The sequence below is a fragment of the Physeter macrocephalus genome, chromosome 1, assembly GCF_002837175.3.
Source record: "Physeter macrocephalus isolate SW-GA chromosome 1, ASM283717v5, whole genome shotgun sequence".
NCBI classification, from domain to species: domain Eukaryota; kingdom Metazoa; phylum Chordata; class Mammalia; order Artiodactyla; family Physeteridae; genus Physeter; species Physeter macrocephalus.
The window spans coordinates 61,110,056-61,122,189 of NC_041214.2; the positions used below are offsets into that span (position 1 = coordinate 61,110,056).

Consider the following 12,134-nt stretch of genomic DNA (forward strand, 5'->3'; position numbering starts at 1 on the left):
AATATGAACAACAGCAATTAGAAGAAATCATTATCAAAATATCGGAATCTGGCACTTCATAAGTTCTCACTATGTATTTGGAGACATGAATGAAGAGAAATTACTAGTGTTTTTATTAAACTTTATAACTTAGAAACTTCATGAAATATCTGTTCAGTAAGTGTGACAGAAATTATTGTTATATCTTTTTCATTTTATAGTAATAAAGCATTCAGAATAAAAGCTTTGTAATTAAACAGCTTGAGTCTGAGTCCTGGTTCTACCACCTACTAGCTGTGTAACCTTGGGCAAGTTATTTAACTTTACTTGATGCCACAAGTTCCTCACCTATAAACCTTGGTTCATAATTTTTATTTCTTTCATAGGGCTGCTGTGAAGAATGAAAAGCACTTAGTGTCTAGCATATTACAAATACTGAAAAAGTGTTAATAATTTTTATCATTTTTGTTTATTATTGAGTGAGGGCAAACAAATTAAGTCCTTCTGGGTTTCTGTTTCCTACATTCTTCGTGTGTGTGTGTCTGTGTGTCTGTGTGTGTGCGTGTGTGTTCTTTTTTTTAAATTGAATTATAGTTGATGTGTGTGTGTTCTTTCAATTCCTTCTCTTTTACGTCCTTTATTGAATGCTGCTTTCTCCAATAGTAAAAGTTTCCCTACACAAAGTCCTTCCCTACTGCTCATTACAGAAAACATAGAAAAGCCCAAATAGCGAGGCTAAGTCTGACCAAGGCTGTCTCGGGAGGAGGAGTGCATATGCCCAGACCACTGCTCTCAGCAGCCCAGTGAGGAAAGCTCCCTAGAGAGCAGAGTGCCAACATCAAGTGGAGAGCAGACGACAAGAGCTCAGTGGGCTGTACTGATGGTGTCTTTCTTGGGATTTGGAGAGAGAAGAGAGTAATACATGCTGAACTCTGTATTGTCCTGGAGAGGGCAGCCTGTGTAACTCAAAAACTGCCCGAGGTTGATGGGTTTCCATGCATTAGCTGTCCGTGGGAGTAGACTTCCAGCAGCTACATAGCAAATTCAACTGCAGAGTTGGCCCCCCAGAAGATAATCAGGCAAGTTCTGAAAACAATGAATCTTTAAGTGTAGATAGAGCAGGAAACCTTGTATTGTAACACTTCATGGATATCCAAGCTCTTTTCCTGTAATTTTTCATTCCTCTTAATTGATGACATTTTGGGTTCTATAAAAAAAAATTAGTCTGTCAAAATACAGACTTGATAATTTCATGGTACAATCTGTCTTTATAAATTGATTTCTTGGGCTGGAAATGATTCAGCAATTTCTGATCCTCTTTAATATATCACGTCAAAGTATGCCTGTAGATCCTTTCAAGAGCTTGGATTTATAGACGTTTCAGGAGACCAGTCTTTAACCAATGTTATTTAGACTACATTGTGCCAAAGGGTTAATGTGTTCCCATTATAAAATATATGAGTGCCACGGAAGTGTAATTTGGACCCAACAGCCCTCAAGCTCCTCCTCAAAACAGGACAATGAAAATAAAAGCTTGTATTTACTGATGAGCTTATTGTGAGCACTGGGTTAAACCCTTACACAGATTATCTTGGGCAATCTTCACTATAAACCAAGATACTGATATATTATTATGAATCAGAAAAAATTATAATTTAGAGTTTAAATAACTTGCTCCATATGAGGTAGTGGCAAGTGGTGGAACCAGGATCTGAAGCCAGGTAACCAAGCTCAGGAACTGATGGTCATAACCATTATCACCCAGCCCTAGAAATAAGGACCAAGAGTATCTCTAAGGGCAAGGACTGCTTCTTTAAGAAATCTTTTCATTTTGCAGTTGAGAAAAGGCTTTTTCAAAGTGAGTGAGGCAAAAAAATACAATTTTCACAACTGAAGGTCAAGTGAAGATTCAAGTAACCTGTAACAAGAATTTGTGGAGGTAAAAATGCAGTGCGTAAGATATCATTACGGTGTTGTACCCCTCCCTTCCATTTCTTCAGGTTGGATGAAAAACTGACTGAAGTTGTTACTTAGAGTAAAACAGAGTAATAGCCCTAGTAACAAAGGATATAGCATTTAGCTGTGGATATAAAAGTGATATAGATATTGAGTAGCCATCATGCACTTGGATGGTGTGATTTGAGAGGTCTAAAAGATGCTGCTGCCCAAAATTTTATCCCTACTTGTCATCCATAAGGCTGAATTCCCACACTGAACTTGCTTTTGGATTCTCTCCTGAATTCTCTGGTAAATTATAAATATTTAATATCAGAAGGTTAATCTTCCTTTCATAATCATTAAGCCAACCATGCATGCATTTATCAGATTAATTATCCACAACCAAGACCCTAAAACAAAATTTCTCTAACATGGAACCACCAAAAGGTTTTTGACAGTAACAATAAAAAAGGGTAGAGTCTGTGGGTCCTTTTTCATACAGCATCTTGAGGAACTGTATTTGTGGAACACTTGAAAATGCCACTTCAAAGAAATGGGATGGAGGACAGATATGTTTTCAATAGAAACAGTAGTTTTTAAAAGGTCAGTATTCTGGGGCACTTCTGGTAAATTTGAGGACAGACCAGAAAAGACAGAGAATGAAATGTCTTGTGCCTGGTAGAGAAGGGAGGGGCCTAAAGTTAAATTTGGGGGGCATCAAAATATGGGGCCACCCTGTTTCCTCTTGATTGCAATTCTGGCTCCCAGCCTCTGGTAAGCCTCTCCCTCCTTCTAGAGCCACACACATTTCAAAGGAGCATTTGTAACCCCAGGCTTGGTGTCTCCACCCACGTTCTCTCTTGACCTTTCTGAAATCTTGCTTTCTATTCCGCCCATGCTAAAGGTCTCCCAACTGCCCTGCCAGTGTAACTAACTCCTCACCCTCTGATGGATGTGAGTTTGTTCCTGGAAACTCTTCTGTTTCCAAACGCCCTGCTTCTCTTCCTGCCTCCCCAACCTTTCACTCCTTGTACTCTACTTCACCTCCCTTTTCTCTGTTTCTCTTGTTAATATGGACATTACTCACTGTCATTCCTCCACTCCCCTCTCACTGCTCAAAAGGGCTTGTTCAGAGATTTTGTATACCACCATAATTTCCAATCTCACTTCTGTACAAATGGCTCTTAAATTTATCTACATTTAGAACTTCTTCCAGTGTTGAGTCGTTCCCACTTGACAGCTGACAGTTCCATTATAGTTTCCATCAGCAACATATCAAAAATCCAAATGTTTCATCTTTGCTCCACAGGAGGACTCCCTAAATTCCCAAAATTGGTTAATAGACCAGAATTCCACCTTCCTGCAGGTCTTTCTCTTCTCTAATCAAATAAAATACTCAGATTCTTCCTCTGTGATATGTTACATATTCACTTCTTCCTTTTTATTTTAAATAACCAATGACAGCTTCCTAGCTCAGCACTCACTAGCTCATGGTGGAAAAATTTTAATAGCCTCTTAAGCCATTTCACTGTTTCTAGGCTACCCACCTCTGGTACATTCTTCATCCTGCAACCAGATTAATCATTCCATTCAGGAGCTCTTAATATACATTCATTCTACAAGCATTTCTTTTCTCCTTGGAAGTCCCTGTTCATGGTGCTGCAGGGGACAGAGCCATGAACATAAAGTGACTAAAATACAGAGTGAAATGTGCTAAGTGCCAAGGAAGTACTGACCAACTGCCATGGAAATCCAGGTGTAGAAATCACAGAAGGCTGAGTGAAGGGGTTATTTTTGAGCTGGACCATAACGGATGGGTAAGATTTGGAAGAGGAAGTCACTCTAGGCAGAGTAGGGAAACAGCATGATCAAAAGGTAAGGCTAAGGCCCTGTTAAAAACCATTTCTTAGTTTTTTCCATTTCCTACATGACAAAATTCAAATGTCTGGGGGCCTGTTATTCAAGATCTAATAATATTTGGATCCAATCAACTTTTTTAGAGTTTTTCCCTCTATCCTTCTATCCTTGGTTTTCAAAGTAAAATGTGAATGTCCAGCTATTTGAGAGGGCTACTAGAAGCCACAGGGTAAATATGGCATGCCTTCCTAAGTGTTCATTTTACTCAAAGGGTTTTAGGGAAAATATTTTTATATTAAAAATAAGAATACATGAATTCATGAAATAGAATGTAAAATTCACCTGGATTTTATAGATAGAATGCAAGTTTTCAAATAACTTTCTTGCTTGCAGGAGCTGTTTTGAGCTGTTAGGAGTATTCAGAGGCTGTTTCTGAAGCACATCTCAGGTTCAAGCCAAGCAATACTCTTACTGCTCTCTATGCTTTGCATTTCTAGCTGCCTTTATTTTTTTTTTTTTGGCTACGTCGGGTCTTAGTTGCGGCACGCAGGATCTTCATTGAGGCGTGGGGGTCTTTCGTTGTGGCGCGCCGGCTCTTCGCTGTGGTGCACGGACTTCTCTCTAGCTGTGGTGTGTGGGTTTTCTCTTCTCTAGTTGGGGGGCACAGGCTCCAGGGCGCGTGGGCTCTGTAGTTTGTGGCACGGCAGGCTCTCTAGTTGAGGTGCGTGAGCTCAGTAGTTGTGGCATGCGGGCTTAGTTGCCCCGCAGCGTCGGCTGCATCAGGTCTTAGTTGTGGCATGCAGGATCTTTCATTACAGCATACAGGCTTCTCTCTGGTTATGGTGCGGGCTCCAGAGTGGTGGGCTCTGTAGTTTGTGGCACGTGGCCTCTCTCGTTGAGATGCGCGAGCTCAGTAGTTGTGGCATGCGGGCTTAGTTGCCCCGCAGCGTGTGGGATCTTAGTTCCCTGATCAGGGATAACCCGTGTCCCCTTCATTGTAAGATGGATGCTTTACCACTGGACCACCAGAGAAGTCCCCTAGCTGCTTTGTTTTTATTCATGATGGGTTCTTCCATTCCTCCATGGATTTCCTTTCACACACAGACCCACATCTACCTGTCTACACACCCATTTGTTAAGGCTATCTTGTTCTGTAGTCTTCCTTAATAACTAGTGCTGAAAGAAATACTTCCCTCTCCTGACCTCTTACATCATTTGCAGTTTAGTTACAACATTTAATTAATATTATATAGTCTCTGTTCCTCTGCTAGATTGTAAGCTCTCAGAAACCAGGGATTGTGTCTTATTCTACAACCCTCAGTGGCAATCATAGTGACCTACACATATTAAGTATTCAATAAATATTTGTCAAATGAATGAAGGAAAAATTCTCTGCTCAGATGTTACCTCCTTGGGTAAGCCTTCCCTGACCACCCAAGCTAAAGACTCTTCCTTGAGTTTCTCATTCTTCATCTACATCATTTTTCTTTATTACATTATCATGTGATATCGGGGTCTTTACCTATTTGTCTGTTTCTTTTCTGTCTCTCCTACCATAAATAGGCTCTAGGAGAGCAAAGACTTTGTTTTTTCCCCTCAGCATCAGTAGTGCCTAGAATAGTACCTAGAAAATAATAGGCATTTCATAAAAACTTGCTGAATCAATACATGAATTATTTTATTTTTAAATCAATAATTTAATATTAATGTTACCTTAATATTAATATAAGGCTTAGCAATAAAAGATAATATAAATAAGGTAATTTGAAGTTCTGAAATTGTCATTAATCGCATAATAGCTTTATATGCATATATTTTTAATTTTCTCTCTACCTATTGGTAAGTTTGGTTGAAGAGGTTACCTTTTGGGAATGGAGAATGTGAGGGTGGGAGTGAGAGAGAAGCGATCCGTCCATATCTCTTCTATTATCTCGCAGCCAAAATACAATGTCAGATGTCTTCTTTGCCAAGCTATCCATATTAACTAGGTATATTTAGGGAGTACCACCCAAAGGCACAATATCCTTTTCATAAGATGGTATAAAAAGCCCTTCTGGGGCTTCCCTGGTGGCACAGTGGTTGAGAGTCCGCCTGCTGATGCAGGGGACACTGGTTCGTGCCCCGGTCTGGGAAGATCCCACATGCCGCGGAGCGGCTGGGCCCGTGAGCCGTGGCCGCTGAGCCTGCGCGTCCGGAGCCTGTGCTCCGCAACGGGAGAGGCCACAGCAGTGAGAGGCCCGCGTACCGCAAAAAAAAAAAAAAAAAAAAAAAAAAAAGACCTTCTGATATTTGACCTTGTGTGTCAAAATGGTGAGAAACTAATTAGCTGCCACCTTTCCCTTGAAACCTAACCTGAAACTTTCATTTGAAATGACAGTTATCCTTAAAATACCTTCAGAATCCACACTGTATTTCTTACTTTGTACATTTCCAAGATAACTATTTTGTGTAAGTTTGTACTTTTGCCAAAAGTAAAATTGACGTGCAGAATGAGCCAATTTTTAGGCCATTTTAGGAGTCTGAGAGATTTGTTCTTTCTGACATTGAAGGAGTTTACTAGTTCCATTCCACACCTCACATTTGAAATCCTGGGAGTACTGCTACTGAGTCATTGTGTTTTCTTGTGATGCTGACCTTATCTCTAACTCAGAATTTAGATATGATGACCAACTCTATGAAAGCAAAATTAGTTTACCTGTCCAGGGCAAAATTTTTTTTAATGTTTTAAAAACAACCTCTTTTAGGATGAATGAGATAGGAAAATAATTTTTACCAAAACTTATCATGTAGAAATTGTCATGGTGAGAACAAAAGAACACAGTCAACTATTTGATCCCTCGGAGATTAACTGTTCATGTTTTGTTAGTCCAATTATCATAAGAACGTATCCGTGTTCAATCCATTGCTTTTTAGGCCAAAAGGATTATCTCAAAGATAGAGAATGAGGTCAAAATAAATTAGTTCATTTTTATTCTTTTTCCTAAAATTTGCAGAGTCCAATTTTGGATACTGAAACTGTCACAAAATTAGTTTTGAGGATTATTTGTGAATTTCAAACATACTCGCCCCCTCCTAGCCTCCAACAAGATTATTCAGAATAAGTCACAACTTTGGAAGTTTTCATTCTGATTCTTATCCTAATAATAGAAACTAACTGAGTCATATATAAGATTATGTATAGTTCCTTAGCAAGGCAATTATTAAGAATTTAATATCTTGTGATAGATAAGTTTTATTGTTGAGGAACTTCAAATCCCTAATCTCATTTCCCTTAAAAATACTTTTAGAAATAAAATTATATCAACAGCTATTTACTGACCATTTACTTTTTAAAGGATGCTACTATCAATCATATTTTCAGAATTATTTGAAATTATATGAAAGATTATCTTTTTATTTGTATAAGTCTAGATATTTTACAGAGATGAAACCTTCATAAAGAGAGGTCTCTCCTTTAACTAAAAGAAGAGAAATAAAGTGGGGAAAACAAAGGGCTTGAGTTTATTTCTACAGAGAGTTGCAAATACAGAATCATGGAATTTTAGGGCATAAAATTAAGATAAAATCTTAAACTATTATGATTATTTATTTGATTTCACCAGAACTATACATATTAGATGACTACTTTTAACAAATACAAAGGTAATTGATCACCTGTTCGCTTAGTTTTACCAACATAAATATGGCTAGGTATTTAACCAGGTATTTTTTTTTGTGTGTGTGGTATGCGGGCCTCCCTCTGTTGCGGCCTCTCCCGTTGCGGAGCACAGGCTCCGGACGCGCAGGCTCAGCGGCCATGGCTCACGAGCCCAGCCGCTCCGCGGCATGTGGGATCCTCCCAGACCGGGGCGCGAACCCGGTTCCCCTGCATCGGCAGGCGGACGCGCAACCACTGCGCCACCAGGGAAGCCCTAACCAGGTATTTTTTAACTGACCCTATGTCAATTCACAACTTTGTCTCTAAGTATATTTTGCTTAAGGCGATAAGAAACATATTTCTAGAAGTTCTGAATTTGGGGCTTCTTTTTTCTGATGGAAATATTCTCTAGATATGAAAGGTCATATTTCTAAATAACCAGCATGGGCTCTCTGATTCAGGCTTTGCTTAGGCCCATTTCACAGTGACATTTTCCATATCTTGTCTTGTATGCGTCGACTCCCCAATTAGAATGTGATGCCCTTGAAGGAAGGAATCCTGCTTCCTCACTTTCAGTCCATCATTGTTCCTAACTCCATGTTTTCCATCTAGGTGCAGTTTAAAGATATTTGTGGAAAGAAAAGGGGAAAAATCACGGTAAGCTAAAATTCTAAGGTATTGTTAAGTTGATAAATGTGTGGGTTTTTATGTGTTTCTTCAAATGCACAAAACTGATTCATCAGCTTTGACTGACATGACCAACCTACTCATTCATATTATTTATTTAAAAGAATATAATTGATCTCCCAAGATTTAATGACTCCGTCTGTAACTTGGGAATAGTGGAAAGAGCATGGACCTTGGCATAGAATTCTAACTCGGCTGCCTGCTAGCCTTGGCCAGGCTACCCAACCTCTTCAAGCCTTGCCTCCCTTTTTGTGAAAAAGAATTGGTAATACTTAGCTTTCTGGCTTACTGTAATGAGAGAAGAGATTTGAATAGCTACTCTGCTTTCCTCTAATTTGGAGTGTAATTACTGGGTAATCAATCTCTCTAATCCTCAGATACCCTGACTATTCAATAAACGTTAATTAAGCCATTCAACAAATATCACTGAGCATCTAATAAGCCCCAGAAACTATATATATATATATATAGCATATGTATATATATATGCTTATTAAATGCTCAGTATATATATTCCTAGGTTAAATAAAGTACAGGAAACTGAATAACACAAAGACAAAAGGGGGCATACTTCCACCCTGGAAGTAAAGAGAAATGTTCTGGTAGAGAAGATATATGAATGAGACCTGAAATAGGAATAAACATTAGCCACATGAAAAATATTTGGAGAGAGTTCTAGATAAGGGGAGAGAATAAAGGCATGGGGTTGAGAAACAGTACGGTTTGTACGGAAACAGTCTGACAGCAGGTTGTTATTTGAGTTTAGAATGTACACAAGAATGGGTGAGTATGAAGCTCAGAAAAGTCCAGGCCAGAGGGCGCTTCGTGGGTTTTTTTGTAGACACTTTAAAAAGCTTTAAACAAGGAAGTGACATAGACAGATCGCATTGTAGAAAGAAATCACTGTAGAAATCATTAAAATGAGCAAATCTATTTAAGAGGTAAAAGGGAAGCATTACTAGAGGAAAGGACAAATAAGGCTGTGACATTCATGTATGTAGAAATGATGCTCTGAATTACACAGTTTAGTAGTAATAGGAACAGATTTGAAAAAATATTTAGAATATAAAATAGATAAGGCTTAGAGACTACTTGGTTGTGAAGTTGAGTGAGAAGGGAAAACCAAGGTGGATGAACAGGGTGTCTAGCAATTAAGTGAAGCTCCGAATCTAAGAGAAGAAGCAGATTTGCGGAAAGGGAATGAATAATACATTCAGTTTGGAATATGTAGAATTTGGGATTGCAGTCAGACGCATCCAGCAAGCAAACGGATAAGTGAGCTTAGAGAGAGAAGAGCTGAAGATAGAGATTTGAGATATCTATAAAATATTGCCTACCTTCCGAGAGGAAGCTAAGGATTAAGTTAGATAGTGTACGTAAAGTGCGTAATGCTACAAAGCACTATGAATAAAATAAATTGGATGGCATAGTTATGTACCTAACTCAATAAATGTAATTTCTATTCCATCCTGGGCAGAATTATCAGACCAATTTCTTTATTTAAATAGAGCCTAGGGTTAAAGTTACAGTATAACTTAAGAGCCTCCTCTGGGTTTTAAAGAAAGCTTAATCAGCTGACGGTCAATCTTCCAGTTATTTCTTCTCAAATCACTAAACTATTATGGAGTTGGCTTAATGGACCATCCTCCCCAAGACAGAACTAAAAAACCGACCTGTTCTCTTGCCTCTTTTGTTAAATGCCTCTTGGTTAAAAAAAGACCCTGCAAAGATAATGCAAAATCCATCCTAATGTAAGACCTTCTACTTAGGAAATATAATTTTTAAATTCATCAACATGAAAGTAAAACAATATAATTGAGAATGCATTCATTCAACTTTCAATTCCAACTACAGGGATCCAAGTCCTGACAACCTTGTGGAAGATGGAAAAGATGGAGGAAAACGAGAGGAGTGCTAAGTTTTCCTCCACTCATTTCAATCCTCCCAAAAATTCCTCTCCAAGATTATAGAAAGTGACCACCCACCATGTTGGGGAAGCTAGTAAAGTAGTCTTGTTCAGGCTTCAGATGTGGCACTAGGCCTCTCTCTGACGGGACAATGACGCTAAAGCTGGCTGCATGCCAAACTGCTGAGCTATACCCAGGCCAGCAGGGGTGGCACAAGCACACATTGTAAACCATTAGATAAGACAGGGAGTAAGTCATGGGACTTCTTGCACCTTGAGGGTCTGGCCAGCCCCTGGGGATCAAGAACATTCTCAGACTTAAGAGTTAAGACCAAGGCATTTATTACAACAACAAGAGCTGCAAACTTGCACGTAGGCTGATTGTTATCAACCTGTGGCCTGGTGCTAAAAGCTGGGCTCCTTTGAGTGGCAAACTGAAGTCTCAGCAATGGGGTGGACGTACGGCCTGGGACCTTCCCAAATGGGACTCCAGATTGCTGTTCAAGGGACTTCCCAGTGCTGGTTGGGTCTGGATGTAGCTGCTTCCCCAATTCGGTGATGTATAAACCTGTCTTTACCATTCTTTCTTAGTTAGTTATACCATTCTTTTCTTAATTAGTATACTGTAATTTTGTCAATTCAATAAACTCTCTCTAAATTCTTGTTTGAGTGTAGAGTGGTTATTTTGCCAGCGAATCCTACTAACCTTGAAACCGAAAGTAAGGCTTTCAGCAAAACACACCAACACAGATCAAATCATTGGGTGCTTTTTTTTTTTTTTTTTTTTTTTTTTTTTTTTTGTGGTATGCGGGCCTCTCACTGTTGTGGCCTCTCCCGTTGTGGAGCACAGGCTCCGGACGCGCAGGCTCAGCGGCCATGGCTCACGGGCCTAGCCGCTCCGCGGCATATGGGATCTTCCCGGACCGGGGCACAAACCCGTGTCCCCTGCATCGGCAGGCGGATTCTCAACCACTGCGCCACCAGGGAAGCCCTGGGTGCTCTTTTAAACTACTTTTGGATGACTCTATATATCTAATCTTTAAACATTTCCCCCGTAACCAATTAAAAAAATCACATTTGATGCTATTTCTAGCCATGGATGTATAAAAAATATAACTAAGAAAATGGTGTGTCTCCATAGTTTTGACTAACGTTGATTAATTTTTAAAGTTATTTTTTGTTACGTTCAAAATTTAAAGTGGCTCAGCTGTATATTACACATCTACCCTGCCATGATATTAGAGAACTTCACTTATTCATTGCCATAGCCTAATTATAGAGATCATTAGGCCGTAGTCTGCTGGAGTGGTTATGAGTCATTGATGGATCATGATTGCTCCCAGGGATGTGAAGAAGCTGTGTCTTTCAAAGGTGGGGATGATTAAATTAGTTCTTAATAGCACGTAGAATATACATGCTATTAAGAACTATAATTAATGAACTATACTTTCTTTACTTATAGTCAAACTACCCCTGAAAACTAAGCTGTGTGTGTGTGTCACTATATTTTCTAGTCTGTGTTTACATTTACATTAGGCAAAAGCCTTCCCTATGACTAATAAAAATCCCCAAATAAATACTGCTGGTTTTCTAGGATAAAATCTGATTTAGTCCTACTTCAAACCATTAAGATCATATTTCTATAGTGAATAATCTTGGGCAAATTACCTATTAGAGCAATATTTTGTGAACTGTTGAATTTATGGACAATATATTTTCAAAACACATCACACTTTAATTTTCCTAGTGCTTATACAATGCCATAGAAAAGGCCATTTATGATCCCTTAGTTTTCTCAGGAAAAGAGGAAAGAAAAGTAATTTTCCTTATAATGAATGAAAAAATTGGTCCTTGAGAACAGTAAGTGGGCTGTGAAAGGCCCTTCTCTGCACTGATATGAAGGAGGTGCTAACATAGATTTCAGCAGGCTGTTCCCCTCTTGTGCTGTCATTTAAACTAAGTAACAAGAGAAGAAGGAATGAGTTCCTTTTACAGTTGAAGGAATGCAATTCATACATTAATAATTTATTGACTATAAAATTTGGGAAACTTTTGGATTTAATCCCCAGGAAGTGGTATTGTGTTTCTATCTGGAATGGTTAAAGAAGAAGATTCCCAAAGCCAGGAGAA

The 12,134-nt window shown here is 38.9% G+C and overlaps 1 protein-coding gene across 1 annotated transcript in view; it reads right to left on the minus strand.

Annotated features, from left to right (window-relative positions):
• Positions 1-12,134, minus strand: part of WDR49 (WD repeat domain 49) — a 149,361-nt gene that overhangs the window by 38,297 nt on the left and 98,930 nt on the right. The window contains 3 exon segments of the mRNA XM_024124198.3: positions 1,898-1,970; positions 1,972-2,004; positions 2,006-2,033. Coding sequence (XP_023979966.2) covers positions 1,898-1,970; positions 1,972-2,004; positions 2,006-2,033 — 134 coding nt within the window.